This window comes from Esox lucius, chromosome 13 (genome assembly GCF_011004845.1).
Source record: "Esox lucius isolate fEsoLuc1 chromosome 13, fEsoLuc1.pri, whole genome shotgun sequence".
NCBI classification, from domain to species: Eukaryota; Metazoa; Chordata; class Actinopteri; order Esociformes; family Esocidae; genus Esox; species Esox lucius.
Genome location: NC_047581.1, coordinates 25,223,118 through 25,238,785, shown reverse-complemented (window position 1 = coordinate 25,238,785; position 15,668 = coordinate 25,223,118). Strand labels below are relative to the sequence as shown.

The following is a 15,668-nucleotide window of genomic DNA, read 5'->3' as shown; positions in this document are numbered from 1 at the left end:
ATGACGTCATCCGCATGCGGCCCAGCACACTATCTTTCGCGCCGAAAGATAACGGCTGGGCGTAAAAATGGCGATATCAGCGTTGGAGATCCGCTATGTCCTACTTGAATGGACTGAGGGTGAGGATAGAGGGGCCCATAGTATTTTGGCTCTCGACTGTGTCCGGAATTTTTCAGTAAAAAATTTTCTTGAAAGGACTGAAAAAAACGAGAAGCTGGTGGAATGGCGAAAAGGCCGCCAACCCTGGCCGGTGCACCGAGCAAGAATTATTGACGTGGCAAGTATGTTACATGCTAACTTTATCTGACGTTATGTAGTTACATACCACATTTAATGTTTTTTCTCGCTCTTAAAGAAGTCTAAAATGGATCTTGCTAGGTCCCTGGTTAGCAATAGCTTCGCTTTCTGGCTCATGTTAGCTACATAATTTGCTAATGTAAGCGAAGTCCAATTGGGACTAATGTTAGATTTGGTAACGTTAAGCATGATTAGACAAACGTTTGCAGTTCATGATAACATTTTAATTTTATTGCACCAGAATTTGAAAAAACTCTCCAAATTAAACTGCGTGGGATCGAGATGGAGAAAGAAGTCACACAGCAAACAAAACGTCCTCACATCCCAAACTCAAAGTACCGTGATCAGGGGCAGACTGAGAAGGCTTCAAAGAAAAGGGTAACTGACTGCACCAATTGGTGCTTTACTTATATGATCTCCCCCTCTCTCTCTTGTTTCTTAATGTGTAGGCATGTGTGTAGGTTTGTAATTGTGTCATCTATGATGATTTCATGTGCTTTGTTGACAAGATGTATGTGCAAGGTGGTGTAACGTAAGTTAATAAGAGTTGGGCTAAAAGTCAGTCTGTTTCTCTCTGTCAAGGTTGACAATAAAAAGAGATGTCCTTCTAAATACAACCACGAGGAGAAGGAGGAGGAGGAGGAGGAGGATGAGGCGCGTCATGACAGGCCTTCAAAGAACAAGGTACACTACCAGTCTGCATCCAGTGTGTGTTGTTACATTGCAATACAGTAAAGATAAGTAAGACTTTTATAATAAAGTGCATTACCAGTAGCTGTAACAAGGTATGACACCGGCACAGTAGGCAACTTTGTCCTCTCTCTTTCTCTCTCCCTCCCAGCGGGCCAGCGAAGAGGAGGAGCGTATTGGGGATGAAGAGGACATAGTACCACCCTCTAAGAAAAAGGTAGCCTAAATGATGACATCCATTGTGTGGTGTATTACATACATACATTACATGACATACAAGATGAGGAAGTTTCATGTTTTAAGTAAGGAATAACCACCAGGAGGCCGGACAACCAGTTACATATAGCCAAGTGGAGGGACTTCTGCCCTAGACTTCTTGCCACCTTCCTCTTACACCTCTCGTGACATCCTCCCAGCCAATCAGAATCAACCATTTACAAAATAAGTTATATAACAATTAGCTGTTGTTCTTCTCTCTGTCTCTTTCTCGTAGACAGCTGCTGAATTTAGAAAACACCTGGATGAACAGATGTGGGAGAGAAGGAAACTTGACCAAATGCAAAGAAATTTGCAGGAGTTGAGAAATGAAGTCCATTCTCTTAAAAATGAAAATGCACGTCTGAAAGACATTATCATCAATCGTAAGTATTCCTAATTTTTATATTTATTAGCAAGGTTTTTTCTGGAGATGGATATTGCGGTGGCAGAGAAGTGTAAACTTAGAAATGTTATGGGCTGAAACACGTGTTTGGCAAAATATGTTGTTAGCTGGTGAGGTAGTGTGTGTGCTCATATAGCCGTTGATAAGATTCAAATTAGATTTATATTTATTTGTCTCTTTCTGGAGGAATTTGTAGAGGGTTAACAAAAGTCATGGCCTAGAGAACATACAGTTCATGAGAATAAATGATGCTTTTCTGCCTTCAACGGCTCAAGAAGGCAATCGGCTCCAGAAAAAAACCCTGGGGAATTAGAATTTGGGAGAAATTGGAGAAAGAAAATTGCGTTCACAACCAGGTTTCCTATGCAGAGCCTTATCAATGGGCTTTGGAGGGTTTTAGCTTGAGTTCACACCTGCAGGAAATGTCTTTCGAAGAGTAAGGGCACTGAGTTGCTGGGTGCTATTTTGATCTAGTGATTGTAATTATAGTTTTTTCTTTATATAACCTCTTTCTAGAAATCCCTCAAATGAAAAGTGACATCGCCATTATTGCTCAAAAGGTAAGTTCCTCTGATTTTCATTGCTTTTTAAAATTGTTTCTCAAGCAGAACTGGAGAGACTTGTGATGTTGGGCTGATTGATAGTGTTAATTTTTTATGTATTTACACTTTAATTTATTTAAGAGAATAACTATATTTTTCTTCTATGAAGAAGACTGGAAGGACTCCTGTGGAGGATCTAGATTCCTCCTTCTCGACTTTTGGAGAAATGCAACCGGTGAGTAACCCCCTTGCATTTTTATTTATTTATTTATTTTACTTGTTACTCAAACAGAGCTATATGGATTTTTATTATGTTTGGCTGATTACTTTTGCATGTAACTTTAATTTATTGGCATGTTTAATGTTTTTCAAGCCCCCCTGTAAATAAGAATCTATAGTGGCTTGCTTGGATGAATAGAAATTGTTGAGTTTTACTATGTTTCTTTCTTCTCTAAGACTCCAGAGAGGAGACAGAGCCCAGAGGACAGCGAGCCCTTTAAAGAAAGTCCCATGGTGACTGAGCGCTTTCGAGAGACACCACAGGTGTGTGTAACCCTTTTATACCTCAGATTTTACTTAAGGCTCCAACTGAGCTATAGGGATTTTTATGTTGGGATAGTTAGTGGTAATATGTAATTTACTTGCCCCATATTTATAAAATTGTTGAAGAGTTTAACAATGTTTTTCTTCTCTAACAAGACTGCAGCAACAGCTGAGACCTCAGCGAAAACACAGGTGAATAACATATTATGTAGTAAGGATGGGTATAAACTGTGTGCTTTGTAGGAGCCAATTAGTGTTATAAGTGACAATCATCCTCTCCTCCTGCCCCCCTTCACTCCTCTCCACCCACTGTCTTTTCTCCTTCCCTACTCTCCATCCAACCTCCTCCTTTCCCCCCACCCTGTCCTCCTCCTTCTCTCCTTTAATAACGTTTTGGGCAGTGATTAATTTGTTTCATTTCTTTATCATTCATCTGCATTTATACATATCATTAATCTGCATTTATACATAAAAACCTATTAACTATTGGGAAGCTAAGCATAAGAATCAATATGAAACATGAAAAAGTTTCTAAAAATTGCCAATAAATGTATATTGTGATGTGAAATTATTTTTCAGATGGAAGTTATAAAGGGCTCTGGGGTGTTTTGCCAGGCAGAAGCGTGGAAAGCAGCCCGCCTTGCCCCCTCTGCTACTGCCATGGTGCGGAATCTCCTGCTGGGCACCTTTGATTTGGAGACTTTGCTGAAAAGCAACCTGAATGGTACAAAACAACATGTTCCTAATCTCTTCTGTCCTTGAAAAAAAAAAACAGTCATATTCTGTGGAATAAATTATGTGTGTGCGGGCATACCATCGCTTTTTTACTTGGCATTTTTGTATTTCCTTGCACCTCAAGAAAACATGATGTGTATATAAAAAAAACTCTTGCTTTCTCCACCTTCATTTTACACCCCTTTCATAATAATTTTGAAATATTACTTTAAGGTGGGAAGCCAACCAGAGGGGATGGGGAGCAGCTGGTCGCACTTGACCAAATTAAAAAGGCAGCCATTATTGGTGAGTAAATGCATAATGCATTGAGAAGGGAAAACCAAACTTTTAAGACTTTATAAGTTCACCACTTTAACCATAGCCTACTTGTATCAATATTTATTAGGCATCAATGGAGACTGCATAAAGTAGGGCACCAATTATTGTTACTGTATCTGCTTGGCACCTTTAATACTAATTCATCGCTTTCTGACTTCTTGATCCTACCTTTCCTCTTCTAAAGCCACATTGCTGGGGTATTGCGCTGTAAGGTGTGTAGTCTTCTATTTTGTAGAACATATAGTGTTGCAAATAACCTCATGGCATATTGTTGTCGTCTGAAGTGTTCTTAAATAATCATATTCACCCCTCCTTCACCTTAATCCCCTCTGTCCTGTGTTTGTGCCTTATTTTGTCTATACCGGTAATTGATTTGCTTGATTTTATTGCTTGATCTTATTGCTCTTCGAGTAAATCTAGCATGGCAGCTCGCGGGTGGAATGTGTGTGTGAATGGTGGACATTGTAATGTATTTTGGGGGTGCAGGAAAATGCTATAAAAGTGCAGCCCATTGACAACTAGATATGTTTACATGTGCAAAGTTTCTTACATCAGATAAAAAATTTGAGGGATTAGAATATCTGAATCTGTTTACATGGAAACAAATAATCTAATCATGACGTGCATAAACATGCACCAAGCCTTATTCAGAATAATAGCATTTTGACATCCGCAGAGCGGTCTTAATTTCCCTAAAACAACTGCAGAAGTTGTACTTCACCTGTGTTTTAAGCTAAACAAAAAACTCGGGAGTGGCAACATTTTTCCTATCCATGAATTTTCTCTGCTTTGGATGCACATGATTGACTGTGTGACTGTTAACAATGCAGTTCCCATGACGGACGTGTGCATATGAAAGAACAATGCCCCCCCCCCCAAAAAGGGGGGGTGATGTTTCCAATCAGAATTTCTTTCAGATTTAGCAGAATCCAATCAGAATCTTCCAATTGACGTGTTTACATGACACATTTTTTATTATGGTCAGCCCTTTATCCAAAATATGTCTCCAGTCGCAGCTGTACTGTAAGCACTTTGGGTTCCTGATGAAGCACTATATTATTATTATACTGTCTAATTATTTTTGTCTTCTCTAGATGCTACATTGAAGAAGTGGCCGGCAGCCAGCCGAGGGCAGATAGGCACATCTATCAATTCAAAGCTCACGGAGCTGAGAAGATCAACAAGATAAATAGTTTTTTTTTTCTATTCAGTTTTTTGTCTTGTTTTTGTTCTTGTTCTATTTGATTGTTCTTAAGTAAATAAATAAATGTACATTTCTACATTTTGGGCTTTTATTTATGTTGCATAGTAGCTATGGATTTTAATAATTTTACTAATATATAGGTAAACATATAGGTGCATATATACATGCATATATGCACCCATATATACTTGCATATATGTACCTATATAGGTACATGTATGCACGTATATATGTACCCATATATGTACACATATGTGCATATATGGGTACATATATACGTGCATATATGTACCTATATAGGTACATATAAGCCCGTATATATGTACACATATGTGCATATATGTGTACATATATGCACACATATAAACGTGCATATATGTACCCATATAGGTACATATATGTACCCATATATGTACATATATGTGTATATATGTACATATAATATAGGAAAACGGCCAATTTTATATATGTCACATATATTAAAAACATATATCAAAACCTATATTTAAACATATATGTTTATATAGGTTATTTCCATGTGGGTCTCTCTCTCTGTCTCACTCCCTAGCTGTCTTTTGCTTTCTGTCTTTGTTTCTTTGACTCATTCTCCTTCACGGAAAAGCATCTGCATTCTGTTTCATTGTCGAAGTGTAGTGCGTCCTTTTGTCACATCGACAAGCCTGGAGTGGGATGACATCAGCCAGTCCAGTCAGACTTGGAGTGACAGATGTGACAGAGACGTCTAACACAGCAAGACCTTAAGACCGATGTGCCTGTCCTCACTCACAGAGGTGCTACAGGCTAATTAGACAAGCACACAGGCAAGCAGAAAGGCAGACAGCTACAGGTGCACTTTGGACACCAGCTAATCTACCACTGTAGCTAGCTAACACAGACAGATGAGCTGCAGCTCAACTGGTGAATAATCATATTTGGTCATATTGTCTGCAGGGTGTCTGTGGGGTGTTTAGATGTAATCACCGTCTGCCACAGCACCTCAGGGTTGAGGAAAATGTGGACCACATTGTGAACCGTAGCAGCTGCTCCATGCCTGCAAACGTGTTTACAAATTGACAGTTGAGAAAATAATGAACGCTGGCCAAAGGGGAAATTTGGCTAACTTTTATTTAATCAGATTATTCCCTTATGCAACACCTGAGACCTGGATATGCACAGAGGATGCCAGGGGGTGAATTATTTGGTGGGGGGTCCAATGTACAGTGCCTTCAGAAGGTATTCTGACCCGTTCACTTCCTCCACGTTTTGTTGTCTTGTAGACATGATTTTTGAAGTACATATATTTTTGCCATCAATCTACACACAATGCCCCATAATAGCAAACCGAAAACATGTGTTTAGGGATGTCGGCCAATTTATTGAAAATGAAAAACGGAAATATCCAATGATGCTTTTCCATGACTAAAATGTTTGCTCAGATTCGTCCTGTGTGATCATCCTTGAGATGCCTTTAGATCTTGATAAAAGTCCACCTGTGGTACCTGTGGCTTGTGTTAGAATAAACCAATTGTCATCCTTGACATCCTGTCTTCATAAAAAAGACAGAATGTCATGGCCTCAAGATGGTACAATACTCAACAGTACCTGCCACCATATCTGTCTGTTTTTGTGCGTAAACATATCTGGTTTGGTTCTGTAACGTTACAGTTCCAGGCGCAGGGAGGAACGAAGAGTTTTACTAACAAAGCAAAGACGTAATAAAAACTACAAGAAAACAGAAACAATGCTACGATGGTATGCGAAACAAAATATGACATCAAGATACACAAGGGAAGGAGGAAATTAAATAGGGACAATGATAAGGAACACAGGTGAGGTTAATAATAACATAAAGGACGTTTCGATATAGAGTCAATTAGTTGAATAATGTGCAGAATATAAATCCTGTTGATATAAAGGCATGGTCTTTTCCACATCCTAGGGGCTCAGGGCTGGTTCCTCCTTCAGTGCTTTGTGTTTCAGGAACACTGCTTTCCTCCTATTATCCTACATTCTTTTAAATCCAGTGAAATCCTTTTTCCTATGAATTCCTTTTACTCCTTTTGGGCTCTGGTCAAGCAGTGTAGTTTATAGGAACAACGGTTCCATTTAGGCCACCGACAGGGTGGGGTGTGAGGACAGAGCCATTATGCAGGAAGGAATGCTGCGTCACCCTCTCACTGCGAATCGGCATCTACCGCCATGCAGACTGCCTGGCCATAATTGGCATTCCACAAAGAAAAGCACAAAATTGGGGACAAATCGTGTATTATAATGAAAGAGGCCCATTCTCGGATAAAATGTATTCTTAAATTTTTTAAGATAGCAGCTGACTAAAATAATTTTTTCATCCATTAGCAAAGTGAACCTGTATGTCAAACTCAGGATATCTTTATTTGCCTGAAACACATGGGTGAGTGTTATACACAAAGTTACTTTATATTAAACAACCGGCTCCTTCCTGGTTGTCCATGATTAAGCCTTGTACTCCACTATCTTGCAGGAATTATTATGCATTGAATATCCATAAGGACATCTCCTTGAAGAGAATAATTAGAATTATACTTTGACCTTTCATTTAGGGACAGGCATGGACAGTATGTATCAAGAGGCTAATGTTAGGGAAGGCCTAGAAGGAGGAGAGTGGGGGTTGCTGCCCAGCAGGGCAAGACATGTCCATATGCAACTAACATTAACCATTACATGGCTAAACTCCTCTCCTTTTCTATTTCTCCTCCCCCTCGATTCATCTTTCTCCCCTCCTTCCCCACCTTGTCTTCCTTCTCCCTATCATATGGCTTGTGACATAATCATCTCCTCAACCGGCAGCTTCATGGAGGTACTGTAACCCGGGTACAGGAAATAGAGTGCACTGCAATCAAGGTTTGCAATCAGTGCCATCATGTTTTTCTTTTGCTTGATTTCCTTAATTAATTCATTTATTTACTTTCATTTATGTATACAGGGAAATCAATTGAGACCAATGCAGATTTAGCAGCTGAGCCCTGTATTACAACAATAACAGAAAAAGGATAATAAAACATACACTCTTCTAAAGAATTATTAGGAACACCATACTAATACTGTGTTTGACAACCTTTCGCCTTCAGAACTGCCTTAATTCTATGTGGCATTGATTCAACAAGGCGCTGAAAGCATTCTTTAGAAATGTTGGCCCATATTGATAGGATAGCATCTTGCAGTTGATGGAGATTTGTGGGATGCACATCCAGGGCACAAAGCTCCCGTTCCACCACATCCCAAAGGTGCTCTATTGGGTTGAGATCTGGTGACTGTGGGGGCCATTTCAGTACAATGAACTCATTGTTATGTTCAATTTGAAATGATTCGAACTTTGTGACATGGTGCATTATCCTGCTGGAAGTAGCCATCAGAGGATGGGTACATGGTGGTCATAAAGGGATGGACATGGTCAGAAACAATGCTCAGGTAGGCCGTGGCATTTAAACAATGCCCAATTGGCACTAAGGGGCCTAAAGTGTGCCAAGAAAACATCCCCCACACCATCACACCACCACCACCAGCCTGCACAGTGGTAACAAGGCATGGTGGATCCATGTTCTCATTCCCTTTATGCCAAATTCTGACTCTACCATCTGAATGTCTCAACAGAAATCGAGACTCATCAGACCAGGCAACATTCTTCCAGTCTTCAACTGTCCAATTTTGGTGAGCTTGTGCAAATTGTAGTCTCTTTTTCCTATTTGTAGTGGAGATGAGTGGTACCCGGTGGGGTCTTCTGCTGTAGCCCATCCGCCTCAAGGATGGGCTACAACCCTAGAAATGGTTGTGCGTGAAAATCCCAGTAACTGAGCAGATTGTGAAATACTCAGACCGGCCCGTCTGGCACCAACAACCATGCCACACTCAAAATTGCTTAAATCACCTTTCTTTCCCATTCTGACATTCAGTTTGGAGTTCAGGAGATTGTCTTGACCAGGAACACACCCCTAAATGCACTGAAGCAACTGCCATGTGATTGGTTGATTAGATAATTGCATTAATAAGAAATTGAACAGGTGTTCCTAATAATCCTTTAGGTGAGTGTATGTTAAGATTAACAAAAAAGTAAAATAAAATGTAAAATAAAATACAAATGTTTCGTAGGCACTAAAACATTTAACTTGAGATCACTTTGAATGACATACCATGAATACGGGGCAAAATATTCAACAGCAGTTTTACCCAGTTACAAATAGGTCCGCGGTATCTCCATTACTATCCAGTCTTGAGAGCATTTGTGGTAACTGCTATTCTACCAACTAATTTTAACTTTTAGATAGTCAGGAGGTTTTTGCATGACTCTCTTATATAAAAACATCAACCAATGTTTGGCACCTAGATGTCAGTGACTCCCAGCCAACTGAAGCATATAACTGACAGTGATGAGTGCGATTATAAACCACAAGGCTGAATGATAGACTGCATCCAAAGATGTGAGTACAGAAGCTGAGGCATGCATATATAGCATAGCACCATCATCTAGTAGCGACATAAAGGTTGCTAAAAAATATATTGCAACATGTTCTATAAAAGAACGATATAGGGAGGTAATTTTAGAGTCACCCAAAATGTGGTTCTGTGACTACTTGTTTTAATTGCATTTAGTACCACAGTCCGTAAGTGATTTTTGTAACAGTTGGAAATCAGACTGCAGATGTGCATCAGCGTGTTCAAGAAAGGGAGCTGCATTGGAGCTTGGCTGTTCCCTTTTTCTTTTTGAAGTTTCATTTGCTTTGTCTTGCTAGTTGGCACAATCAAGTAGTTTGTTTTTGACTGTACATTTCAATAGGCCAGTTAATCGTCTGATATATTACTAAAATGTTTTTTGTTGGGAGCCGTAGTGCATGGAAATGCACAATTACTTAAGGAGTTACATAATTCATGAATATATAGTGTGAACGATATTATTCAACACTATCTGTTGTGGCAGTGTGAGGCACTGTTCTTCAGGCATTTTACAGTTTTCCAGAATTTGGAAAGGCATCCATTTCTAATAAGTTTTTATTGGCTACCCGTCCAAGCTAAAAGTTGGTTTTCTGGCATTTGCCCATGCCACATTTATTTTATAAATAACATCAGATATTTCAGAATGAAGCCAGGGATTGGATCTGCTGTTCACTCTTATTCTCATATCTGGGGCATCCTAATTTTCAGAAGGAAAATCACAAGTGAAATAATGTAGTGCTAGTTTCTGAAGGAAAATCACAAGTGAAATACTGTAGTGCTAGTTTCAGAAGGAAAATCACAAGTGAAATACTTTAGTGGTAGTTTCAGAAGGAAAATCACGAGTGAAATACTGTAGTGCTACTTTCAGAAGGAAAATCACTAGTGAAATACTGTAGTGCTAGTTTCAGAAGGAAAATCACTAGTGAAATACTGTAGTGCTAGTTTGGCCTCTGGAGTGGCTGAAATGCAGTCACGAACACTTTGGTGATCTTTTAAAAGGTTTGTTCATGTGTTTTATTGATTAAATGTGGTTTGGCCTTCAGAATTCTGATATTTTTTACTCACACTTGCAGAAATACACCGCCTGCCATAGATTTTTCAGGAATATTTGGCAATATATAATCAATTAATGTAGACTTCAGAGGTGTTCACTGAGGTTATGATCAGCACTCTGCTGTGGTCTGTAGAGACAGCAGGGAATCAGCAGTACAGTAGATTACACAGCAACATTGGAAGTATTAAACTTACACACTGTACTGTTCATTTTAACCATTCTCAACACAATACACTTCACACTTTCAAAAGTTTACACATGTTAACATGTGATGTAACACTATACATAACAGAATGTTAACACTGGTACAGTGAAATCACAATACAGTGGACTGAATGGAGAGGCATTTCATTGTACACTTTACTTTGGTGTGAAACATAAAAACAACTCACTGGTGAACTTGGGTGAACCATCACAGTTTTAATATATGCTGTGAAATATATTGATATGCATATGTCCCTTTTGGAATCCAGACAGTTACAAATCTTATGAATTTAGATTAATTAGGTCAATTGGCAACAGGTCAGTAACCAAATTGTGTAGAAAAAGAGCATCCCAAAGAGGGATGCTCTTTCAGAAGATGAGTCTTTCAGAAGACAATGAGAAACACTGTGCAGGCAACCGAGTTGGGGGAGTTACTGATTACAATTAATCTGTTACATGTAACTGATTACAAAAAAACTCTAACTGTAATTTGTTACATTACCAACAAAAATATACATTTGAAAACGAATAGGTGCGCAAAATAATTATGACACGTTGCATGTTTGAGTTTATTATTTAATGTTTTAAAAACATGATTATTTGAACCAAAGTAGGGCGCCTCACTTGTGTGTGATCATCATGCGCACAAAGGTGGTTCGCTCGCATCACCAGATTAATGACGGATTAAGCGCTAGTTTAATTTTCTCCGGTTTTAGTTGGTTGGATGCCTGGTAAAAACAAAGTATATTTACGTTAATATTAGCCAAGCCATATAAAATGTTATTTAGTTATCTACTCCACGCATTTATCTCAGAACAATGATAGGCCTACCTGGTCTTATATCTTTTTCAGGTTTATTTGTCAAATGCACCAAACAACACAGCCAGGATGAGTTGCACCCAAGAATTTAGACAGGAATTGTTTAATAGATTAGGCAACTATTTAGTTAGCTGTAACATGGCGCTGCCTTCAAGAGCTAAAACATTATATGGAATTTACCACAACATTTGAGGAGAAAACATTTGTGTTGGGAAGCACACTGCCAAAGGATGATTATTTGCATTTGACGCAGCCACATCAACTCCATCCATACAGGTAGGCCATGTGATTCTGCGTGCTTTGCATAACTGAAAATTATGTTCATTGGTTATCATTGGTTGCTGACTTCATTTACTTTAAGCTAAGAATACAGGTTTATAATCACAGTTTATTTATTTATTTGTGTTTTGAAAATCCATCACTGGTGGCCCTAATAATCGCAGGTTACGTTCGCGCGGGTAAATCTTATTTCTGTGTGGGTGTTCACAATTGCAAAGGTGCATTCGAGTGCCTAGGGTTTCTGCAACATTTTGACAATGTTGGTTAGGGAGCAAAACATCAGACTACTGCAGATTTAGTTTCCCCAATGCCTCTTAATATGAAAGTAATCTAAAAGTAATCAGATTATGTTACTGCATTTGAGTAATCCAAAAGTAAAATGAAACCTACCCAACCCTGGCAGGCAAATAGTGCAACAATTTAAGAATGTTTCTTAACATAAAATTGCAAAGAGTTTGGGGATCTCATCATCTATGGTACATAATATCATTAAAAGACTCACAGAATCCAGATAAATCTTTGTACGCAAGGGACAAGGCCAAAAACCAATTTTGGATGGCCATGATCTTCAGGCCCTCAGGTGGCAATGCATTAAAACCAGACATGATTCTGTTGTGGGTATTACAGCATGGGCTCAGGAACACTTCAGAAAACCATTGTCTGTGAACACAGTACGTCACTGCGTCCATAAATGCAAGTTACCATGCAAAGGAGAAACCATATATAAACAAGATCCAGAACCGCTACTGCCTTCTCAGATGGACTGAGGCGAGGTGGAAAACTGTCCTGCGGTCTGACGAATCAAAATGTCATATTATTTTTGGGACTCATGGACACCACGTCCTCCGGGCTAAAGAGGACAAGGGACCCTCTGGCTTGTTATCAATGCACAGTTCAAGCCAGTATCGGTGATAGTATAGGGGTCCATTAGCATGGGTGACATGCTAATCTGTGAAAGCATCATTAATGCTGAACAATATTTACAGGTTTTGGAGCAACGTATGCTGCCATCCAGACATCTTTTTCATGGATTCCCTTGCTTATTTCAGCAAGACAATGCCAAACCTGTTACAATCCTAGGAGGTTGCAGGACACAGGTGGTGGAATAAATGGGTATTCATTTCCAAACAAAAAAAGGCCTGACAACATGACAACCATAACAAGGCAGGAGGAACTTAAATAGGGACATAACGAAGAGGCAAACAAGACACAGGTGAAAGCGATAAGGGCAAGGACAGGCTGCGTTTAATGTGTGCAGAATGTGACAAAACCATATTCTGCACGTATTACAACAGCACGGCTGCGTAGTCTTGGAAGCTAAACTGACCTGCCTGCAGTCCAAACCTGTCACCCATTGAAAACATCTGGCACATTATGAAACGAAAAATACAACAAAAGTGACCCTAAAATGTTGAGCAGCTGAAAACCCACATCAAGCAAGAATACGAAAACATTTCACTTACAAAAGAACAGCAATTTGTCTCAGTTCCCAAACGCTTTCAGAGTATTGTTAAAAGAAGAGGTGATTAAACACAGTGGTAAACATGCCCCTGTCCCAACGTTTTTGAAGTATGTTTGGTGGCATCAAATTAAAAAACAATAACATTTCTCAGTTTCAACATCTGATATGTTGCCTTTGTACAATGTTCTATTAAATATAGGGATAAATGATTTGCACATCATTACATTCTGTTTATATTTGCATTTTACACAGCATCCCAACTGTTTTGGAAACAGGGTTGTAGTTTCGATTCAGTTTAAATTCGGGTTTAGTCATTTTGATGTCTGCAGTTCAGCTATAGGGCTGTGGTCAACAATAATGCCCTATAGGGAATACGGTAACATTTGGTAGAAACAGAGAATGTCAGGAAGATAAATCCACTTAGGCATCAACAGGCATTATTGATTTTTACATAACAAACATTACTGAATTGGCCAGGTGCATCTGTTGATCTGGGTCTCTGGGGATACTCTGTTGTTTATGCCTTTCGGCGTTCAACCAATAACATAGAACCTAAAACCCAAGGATTTGCACCGCACCCGTGCGTCCCAAATGCCACTCTAATTCATAAACAGTATATAGCTGTGGACCATAAATTAGTGCACTGTTCTGGAAATTGACTGAAGCGCATCCTGAATCCACAGAACACTAACAAAGCAATGCTGCTTAAAAGTATGTGAACTCTACAGGGATCGTCATTATTTTTACATTATGTATTAAACTCTTAGGGGGAGTTTCGCAGACACAGATTAATTAACTCAATGGAGTTTTCTATTGAACTTGATTATTTAGTCCTAGACTAGGCTTAATCCGTGCCTGCGAATCCGGCCCGCTAAGACATTCCCAATAAAGGAAACAAACAATGACATATGTTCATTCTTTATTTAATAAATTGTTTTATTTAACAAATGCTCAGTTTTCACGTGTGCTGGTCATATAATTAGAATATCATCAAAAAGTTGATTTATTTCAGTAATTCCATTCAAATAGTGAAACTTGTATAATTAATGCATTAATTCTACACAGACGGATATATTTCAAGTGTTTATTTCTTTTAATTTTGATGATTATAACTGACAACTAATGAAAACCCCAAATTCAGTATCTCAGAAAATTTTTATATTGTGAAAAGGTTCAATATTGAAGACACCTGGTGCCACACTCTAATCAGCTAATTAACTCAAAACACCTGCAAAGGCCTTTAAATGTTCTCTCAGTCTAGTTCTGTAGGCTACACAATCAGGGGGAAGACTGCTGACTTGACAGCTGTCCAAAAGACGACCATTGACACCTTGCACAAGGACACAAAAGGTCATTGCTAAAGAGGCTGGCTGTTCACAGAGCTCTGTGTCCAAGCACATAAATAGAGAGGCGAAGGGAAGGAAAAGATGTGGTAGAAAAAAGTGTACAAGCAATAGGGAAAACCGCACCCTGGAGAGGATTGTGAAACTAAACCCATTCAAAAATGTGGGGGAGATTCACAAAGATTGGACTGCAGCTGGAGTCAGTGCTTCAAGAACCACCACGCACAGATGTATGCAAGACATGGGTTTCAGCTGTCGCATTCCTTGTGTCAAGCCACTCTTGAACATGACACCGCGTCAGAAGCGTCTCACCTGGGCTAAAGACAAAAAGGACTGGACTGCTGCTGAGTTATGTTCTCTGATGAAAGTACATTTTGCAATTCCTTTGGAAATCAAGCTCCCAGAGTCTGGAGGAAGAGAGGAGAGGCACAGAATCCTCGTTGCTTGAAGTCCATTGTAAAGTTTCCACAGTCAGTGATGGTTTGGGGTGCCATGTCATCTGCTGGTGTTGGTCCACTGTGTTTTCTGAGGTCCAAGGTCAACGCAGCCATCTACCAGGAAGTTTTAGAGCACTTCATGCTTCCTGCTGCTGACCAACATTATGGAGATGCAGATTTCATTTCACAACTGGAGTTGGCACCTGCACACAGTGCCAAAGCTACCAGTACCTGGTTTAAGGACCATGTTATCCCTGTTCTTAATTGGCCAGCAAACACGCCTGACCTTAACCCTATTGAAAATCTATGGGGTATTGTGAAGTGGAAGATGCGATACACCAGACCCAACAATGCAGAAGAGCTGAAGACCACTACCAGAGCAACCTTGACTCCATGCCACGTCACATTGCTGCAGTAATTCAGACAAAAGGAGCCCCAACTAAGTATTGAGTGCTGTACATGGTCATATATTTCATGTTCATACTTTTCAGTTGGCCAACATTTCAAAAAATCTTTTTTTTGTATTGGTCTTAAGTAGTATTCTAATTTTCTGAGATACTGAATTTGGGATTTTCATTAGTTGTCAGTTACAATCATCACAATTAAAATAAAT

At 39.3% G+C, this 15,668-nt stretch overlaps 2 protein-coding genes across 5 annotated transcripts in view; both read left to right on the top strand.

Moving 5' to 3' along the window:
* The window catches only part of zmat4a (zinc finger, matrin-type 4a), a 160,532-nt gene that overhangs the window by 89,936 nt on the left and 54,928 nt on the right, over positions 1-15,668 (top strand). The window lies entirely within an intron of this gene.
* On the top strand, positions 42-5,135 carry LOC117595443 (inner centromere protein-like). Of its 4 annotated transcripts, none has more exons than XM_034296640.1 (13): positions 42-281; positions 539-675; positions 880-981; positions 1,139-1,204; positions 1,481-1,628; positions 2,165-2,208; positions 2,363-2,425; positions 2,647-2,733; positions 2,890-2,925; positions 3,313-3,457; positions 3,682-3,753; positions 3,971-3,998; positions 4,881-5,046. In XM_034296640.1, the coding sequence occupies exons 1-13, from the start codon at positions 68-70 to the stop codon at positions 5,029-5,031; spliced, it is 1,293 nt and encodes a 430-aa protein (XP_034152531.1). In that variant the 5' UTR covers positions 42-67; the 3' UTR covers positions 5,032-5,046. The 4 variants fall into 4 exon arrangements, with proteins under 4 accessions (XP_034152531.1, XP_034152530.1, XP_034152532.1 ...); XM_034296639.1 differs by having other exon boundaries at positions 2,360-2,425; XM_034296642.1 differs by having other exon boundaries at positions 196-277; positions 2,360-2,425; positions 4,881-5,135.

Coding starts and splice junctions, on each gene's coding strand:
- LOC117595443 (XM_034296639.1), top strand. CDS start 68: ATGGCGATATCAGCGTTGGAGATCCGCTATGTCCTACTTGAATGGACT. Junction 676..879: donor AGAAGGCTTCAAAGAAAAGG/GTAACTGACTGC, acceptor CTCTCTGTCAAG/GTTGACAATAAAAAGAGATG. Junction 3,754..3,970: donor TAAAAAGGCAGCCATTATTG/GTGAGTAAATGC, acceptor CCTCTTCTAAAG/CCACATTGCTGGGGTATTGC.